The following is a 7,157-nucleotide window of genomic DNA, read 5'->3' as shown; positions in this document are numbered from 1 at the left end:
TTCGGAAGCCACTTCTCTCTACATCTAATTTGGGATCGAGTACCTTCACTTCCCAAGTCGTACATAATTTAGCTGGTATCTCCTCGGATCCATAACGTCCTATAATACCAGGGCGATATACTGACCAGTTAGGGAAGCAACGCCTGTTGCCACTGCCACGGCCACTGCTGCCGTCAAACAATGTAGCAATAGAAATAAATATCTACGAATTAAAAAAAATATTGTTATAGTAAATGGTGATCAATTTAGAGGTGCCGAATTTAAATTGAAATAAGACAACAAAAATTCAATTGATTGGTCTATCTTTATTCTTTTTGTGTAGAACCATTCATGACATTTATTTTTTTTAAATAATTCTTGGCCGCAACTTCGCCGCAATTCGGTCTTCCGTGAGCGCCAATTTTGAATGACTCGCCGGCGAACTTTCGAAGAAATTATTATATGTATTTTGTTTGACAGTAGCTACGCGTGATCTGTCAAAGAATGCCTATCGGGGAAAAGTACCTCCAATCTGATCACCCTTTATATGCAAAATATTATGTACCTCAACTTTTAATGAGTTGAACGATACTATGCATAGAACATTTGGCCAATATCAATATATCCAATACCACTTTTCCACACTTTGAAGATTTTTTCTTCAAAAGAAATTATTACAATTGTTCAAAGTACTTACCCACGTTTTTCGTGTGAATAAAAATGGGTTCGATTAGGCTCTACGCTTTTATATGGAATTTGAACACAAATATTACCCGAAATGTTACACCGAACAGCTTATTCCTTTTCTCATTAAGTTCTCACCTGTGCAAACGAAGCACCCACGTCACTGTGGATAGTTACAATTCAGAACCCATAATATCACTCAGGATTTATGTATTACGAGTACTAGATTTACAAGAAAAATCTGTAACTGAAAGTTCGTTTGTGAGACTAAGTTGCTCTCAAAAGTCATGAATGCACGAGCAACTGTGTAAACAAAAACCAAAAATAGAGTCGGATCCCCAGTATAGCAAATGTTTATACTTACTTAGTATTTTTAATTGGATACTCGGAGTATTCCATCACGTTTTGTTTTTAATTATAAATTTTAGTGCAAATAATCTGGGTACTTCTGAAGAGTCACGTACCCAGTGCAAATATTTTGTCTCTCAAGAATAAATAACAATAAACAAAAAAAGCATATTATTTTTGCTAATGAACAATTTTTTTGGCTCGAAAGGTGTTACACAATAAACCAAAAATGTAAATAAAATTACCGTTAAAAATAATATTTTGTATTTACAAGTTCAGCTGTATTGCACAAATGTTAATCTAAGTAGAACTAAGTTGTTTTAAAGTTTTAAAGTTAAAATTTATTCCTACCCTATTCTGTTGGGTTTCGAAAGACGAACGCCACCCAAATAAAAAGATACTAGGAGACAGATTTAGCGCTGATTTGAGGTATGCATATAGAGTGTTTCCTGACCGCAAAAAAATGTTTGACCTTTTACGTCAGGTAGGAAGCGCCGCTTACTTCACAATCGATTTATTGCAATACGATACACGAAGTTTCTCGGTTGACTACAATATTTACTATTCTGTCATATAAGGCCATGCTGTAGAAAAACGTAAAAAATAAATGAATAAATAATTTGGGCGCACACTTCTGTTAGGTGTTTGGCAGAGATTTTCCTATTTGTGGCGTGCGTATTGAAGTTATTCCACAAATGGGGGGACGACCTACAGTTGAGTTGGATGAATGGATGTTTCCCGATTGGAATTTAAATATGTTCTGCACAATTCACAAGCATAATGCCACTGCAATATGGGCCAATTATCGCGGGATTAATCTTCTAAATATCGCCGGGTTTAATCTTCTAAATACCGCCGTAGCTGAATGGCCTGGTGCATGATTACAATTCGGGAGAGCGTAGGTTCGAATCTCCGTGCATGAAACACCAAAATGACAGAACAAGATTTTTCTAATAATGGTCGCCCCTGGGCAGACAATCCGTCTTTCGGAGTCGGCTTGAGAAGAAGGCTCATGTAGAAGCCTCAAAAAATCGATTTTTTTCGATATTGTGAAAATATAGTATCTGAAGAATATACTGTGAAATTTTCATGCCGAAATTCTCAATATTATAGCCTCTATAGCCCACTCAAACTTTAAACTCAATTATCTCGAAACGACTTTTTTAAAAGTTGCTCGTGTTGTAACTCAAAAAGTATTCGACCGATTTGTTTGAAGTTTGGTGAGGCCTTTCTGTACATTACTATCGGAGTGATAACCCTAAAATTTCAGTTATTTCGCGTTGATAAATTACTTTTTGGGGGTTAAAAATGTCAATAAAATAGCCCTAAATTGTGACTTTTTTCAAAGGCTTATTTTATGATTAATTTTATACTTGTTTTTAACACACTTTTATTAGGTCGGGTTGTATGTATATATGTATGTATGTATGTGTGTATGTAACGGAATCTTTGAGCTTAATTTTCGCTGGCTTCTAAAAATCTGATCGACTTGAAATTTTGCACACTTATCAAGGACCGATGACAATGCAATAATTTGATAAAAGTTTTCCATTATCCTTATTAGGATTGCCAGGATTGATATTTTCTTTTTTTACCTGAATTTGGTTATAAAATGAAAAATCTTTATTTATTCTTGTAAATCAATTTCATCCCCTTCAAAATAATGCCCTCTCGATGAAATACACTTATGCCAACGATTTTTCCAATCCCAGAAACATGCCAAATAGTCCATTTCCGGTATAGCCATCAGCACCTTCTTCGATTCAGCTTTTATCTCCACAATCGACTCGAAACGCGTTCCCCGGAGTGGTTTCTTGAGTTTTGGGAATAGCCAGAAGTCACACGGAGCCAAATCAGGCGAATACGGTGGTTGCGGAACGATATGCGTGGAATTTTTGGCGAAATGGTCACGAAGAACGAGTGCAGTGTAAGACGGTGCATTATCGTGATTCAAAAACCAAGAGTTGTTGGCTCATAATTCTGGTCTTTTTAGACGAACTGCTTCACGTAAACGACGCATAACGCTCAAATAATATTCCTTATTAACAGTTTGGCCAGGTGGAAGGAATTCATAGTGCACCACACCACGAAAATCTAAAAAAACTGGCCAATGGAGTGGGGTAGCCGTTTCTCAGGCTCCCTCCACGAAATAAGTTCTTCATCCTGATTACTTCTTTATCACGGCCGATAACTGCATAGCTTTAGACTCACAGTCGATAAGAAGGGAATTAAATATAACACGAATATATCGAATCATTAATTCACTGACTGCAATGATAACAATAATTTTCATTCATAATAAAAAATAGTTAAAAAAAAAACTAAAAAACACGCTTTTTTGCTAATCAAACTAAAAAGTAGTTCGATTGGCAATAAAAGCGTGTTTTTTAGTTTTTTTAAACTATTTTTTATTTAATTTTATAGGTTTCCGTTAATATGTTATAAAAAAAACAATTTCATTTTTTTGTTTCAGATCGATAGATTAAGATTATTATTAGAGCAGTTTGGGACCTCGCGCCGTAGGCAGCCGTCAAGAAATTATCCTGAGCCGCCATTTTGGGAAAAACAAAAAATTAAAATTTTTTGTTTGTACTCTCGAAAGGTTAAATAAAGTTGTGTTAAAGCTTCAAAATAATATAATTATTTTATTACCTTTAAAAATATGTTTAAAAAATTACCGATTTTGAGGTTTCACGAGGCTCCCCCCCTTAAACCTGTAGGTCCCTCCTTTTGAGGAACAACATCAAGACGCACTTCACAAATTGGAGGAGGAGCTCGGACAAACACCCAAAAAGGGTTTAAGCGTCAAGTACTATATATATAAGCGTCAAAAAGAATCGGTACGTAACATCCTTTTGTCGATTTTAAAGCTGCATTCGAAAGGTGCATAAAGTTACCTTTATGCCGCGATGCCTAAATTTAGTTTCCCCCAAAACTAATACGGCTATGCAAAATGACGTTGCTCATCAATCAGCGACATCAGAATTTGAAAGGAACTCTCCGAGCTGTTTGATAGCAAACGAAGTTTCTGACAGGGTGAGTCTCTGTTTTTAACTTGATGCTGGAAAAGATCGTGAGAGCCGGAGAACTTAATCGCTCAAGCACAATTTTGAATAAGAGCGTAAGAGCGTACAATTGTTGACATCATTGGCCTTAATAACCGCGCTGTTAGTTCTGCCTTCTCCAAACTGGATAAAGAGGCAAAGCGAATGGATCTGCTGGTGAACGAGAACAAAACGAAGTACCTCGTGTCATCAAACAAACAGTCGGCGCACTCGCGTATCGGGTCCCACGTCACTGTTGACAGTTGGAATTTTGAGGTTGTAAAAGACTTCGTTTATTTAGTAACCAGCAGTAACACCTATAATAATGTCAGCACGAGAAAAAAAAACGACTTGCCAAAATCGCATTAGCGGTTATCGCGTCAATCAAGAAGAAGAAGAAACTGGAAAAAATGTAATCTAGTAAAATTTGCTTGCGTTTTCAGCAGTTCAACCAGAGAATGTTAATGGAATGAGAAGAGGCAAACGTTACTGTGAAGTATTTTTGGTAGAATTGAGTTTTTAAATATTGAGTTATTAATATAACCTTGAGTTATGTACTTACACTTGTCGAAACACATCACATTCCTACAAGAAATCAAATAAACATACGCACTTTTGTATCATTCGTTTTGCTGCTATCTGCCTTCAGCTGTTGCTATAAGATTATTTTGTCCCACAGTATTAATTTGGTTTGGTTTTTTTTTTATTTATTTAGCCGCAGGCTGCGGTACCGTATAATTGTTCATGTTATTATGGAGAATGTGCAATAGTGCATTCTTCTCCCCACACAACCCATTGAAGTCGTCCAAATCAATAGCCCAAGTCATAGCTCCCGCATAACCTTTTTCCTTGATAAAGTCCATTTTAATTTGCACCGATTTCTCATTCTCATATCCCACCCACTGCGTATCTTTGTATGTGTAGGGCACCATTCCTTGATCATCCCATTGGACGGTCCATCCATCGGAAGCATTCTGTACAGCGGTGCAGATTTCATAATAAGCGAGGGTTCCCCTTTCTCTAGTGTAAACACCTGGGTCGCCACCGCCTACCGTTGTGTTGATGGGAGTGCCCATGCTGTAGTTTTTGTCGTCGTTGTTGAGTGTGAAAGTATGTCCATAGAATGGCACACCAACAACTAACTTATTTGCGGGACAACCCAATTTCTGCCAAAGGGCAAGACCGTCATGCTATATTACAGGACAACGAAAAAAAATAAATCAATAAGTTTCCAACGGAATTCTGCCGTACTTTCATACACCACTTACCACATTCAATTTCTTATATTTTCCTTTATCGTGATCACGTCGATAGAGTGGACTGTGTACATCAGCAAAGCCATCTGCGGCCATGCGTAGGTCATATGTCATCACATGTATGGCATCCAGCACCCTGTAGTGGAATTCTCATTATAGAAACATTACTATTCATTCGATAACCTATGCAACTTACTCGCATAACTTTTTTATGGGATATCCCTTCTTGAGTGTTGACTTCACGATCGGTACAGCCATTGTTATTTCCCAATCTGATCCTTCACTATCGAAAGCTTTGCGCAACTCCTGCACAAAAGTGCCCACATTTTCCTTATCGGCAGAAGTCCCATTCCGATCCGCTGCGCCAGGGTACTCCCAATCCAAGTCGAAACCATGAAAGTCATATTCTTTCATGAACTTCACAAGACTGTTTATGAAACTTTGCCGTCTCTCAGGTTTTGCTACCATTTGTGAGTATTTCCAAACACCTTCACCCCAGCCGCCGACAGCCACTTGCATCGTAAGATTGGGGTTCTTCTGCCGCAGTTGGGTGAATTTTCGGAAGTTACCTTTTTCTACATCCAATTCGGGATCGAGTATCATCATTTCCCAACTCGTGCCATTCACCCCAATAAATGCGTAAATCAGATGTGTACACAAACCATCGGGTATATTTTCGACACCATAACTTCCCAGTCCAGGGCGATATATAGACCAGCTAGGGAAATAACAAACAATACGTCCCTGTTGTTCCGTGGCGGCCGTGCGTGTAACGAACACTGCGGCCGTCAAACAGAGGAGCAATAGTTTTAAGGAAATATCTGCGGACAAAATAAAAATTATTATGGCATTGGAAATATTTTGTAACCGCTGCTTCTACGCATTAGATGAAATATGAATTATTGAACTATCAGGATTTTCCAATTTCCTATATCCATTTTCGGTTTCCTTTGAGTCTTCCAAATGCAGGACTTTGTTTTTTATATTTTGAAGACTTTGAAACTCTTTTCTCAAAAGCCCAGTGCATTTGATCACTATTTCAGAGTACTTACTCATGCTTTGTGAGTGAACTTTTGGCGTCGAATGACAATCGGTTGGAATAGGGCTCGCGCTTTTATTCAAGGCTTGTTGCAAAAATTTTACACATATCTGACAAGCAGTTGGTGATAGTAACTTCTGCCGTTTCTCATTAAGTTCTCACCCGCGCGCGATAAATTACAAAAGCAAAGCGATAAGAAACGCAATCTACTTGCCTCACGCGACAGCATGCATCAAATTGCACTCGTGCATAAACATATGTATGTATGTGTAAAAGAATAATACATATATTTGCAGTCAAACCGACTAGTTCTGAACTTCCTTACACTAACACCAACTAACTTTTTGCGAAATAATTATTGGATGGATGAGTAGCCCATCTTCTTCTCCTTGATTGGCGCGATAACCGCTAACGCGATTTTGGCCGAGTTTAACAAAGAGCGCCAGTCGTTTCTTTCTCGTGCTCACCGGCACCAGTTGGAAACGCAAAGTTAAGCCAAGTCCTTCTCCACTGGATCTTTCCAATGTATAGAAGGCGGAGCGTTTGTATCCATTCAGGCGATATCACCCAGCCAACGAAGCTGCTGGACCTTTATTCGCTGCGCTTTGTCTATGTCGTCGTAGAGCGCATACAGCTCATTGTTAACTCACCTGCGAAACTCGCTATTGCTAACGTGCAGAGGCCCAAAAATCTTCCGCAGAATCTTTCCACCAAATACTCCAAGGGATGGCAGGATGAGAGAGGCTGCAGATGGACTAAACTGATGTTACCTGTCATGTCCGATCGACTGTTGCAAACCCTTCTGTC

General features: G+C 38.4%; 1 protein-coding gene across 1 annotated transcript; it reads right to left on the bottom strand.

The window, feature by feature from the left end:
* Positions 1 to 4,762: 4,762 nt before the first annotated feature.
* LOC128855964 (endochitinase-like) lies at positions 4,763 to 6,382 on the bottom strand. The gene is made up of 4 exons (XM_054091251.1): positions 6,364 to 6,382; positions 5,508 to 6,132; positions 5,324 to 5,447; positions 4,763 to 5,245 (listed from the first exon to the last, which is right to left on the bottom strand). The coding sequence occupies exons 1-4, from the start codon at positions 6,365 to 6,367 to the stop codon at positions 4,763 to 4,765; spliced, it is 1,236 nt and encodes a 411-aa protein (XP_053947226.1). The 5' UTR covers positions 6,368 to 6,382.
* Between the last annotated feature and the right edge of the window lie 775 nt (positions 6,383 to 7,157).

The sequence above is a fragment of the Anastrepha ludens genome, chromosome 2 (genome assembly GCF_028408465.1).
Source record: "Anastrepha ludens isolate Willacy chromosome 2, idAnaLude1.1, whole genome shotgun sequence".
Taxonomy (NCBI): Eukaryota; Metazoa; Arthropoda; class Insecta; order Diptera; family Tephritidae; genus Anastrepha; species Anastrepha ludens.
Note: the sequence above shows the minus strand (reverse complement) of the source record. Positions and strands in the feature narration are given on the sequence as shown.

Excerpts from the sequence above, each read along its gene's own strand:
- LOC128855964 (XM_054091251.1), bottom strand. Across the intron at positions 5,448-5,507 it reads CCCATAAAAAAGTTATGCGA|GGTGCTGGATGCCATACATG; the intron begins GTAAGTTGCATA and ends ATTCCACTACAG. Across the intron at positions 5,246-5,323 it reads AATATAAGAAATTGAATGTG|CATGACGGTCTTGCCCTTTG; the intron begins GTAAGTGGTGTA and ends CCTGTAATATAG.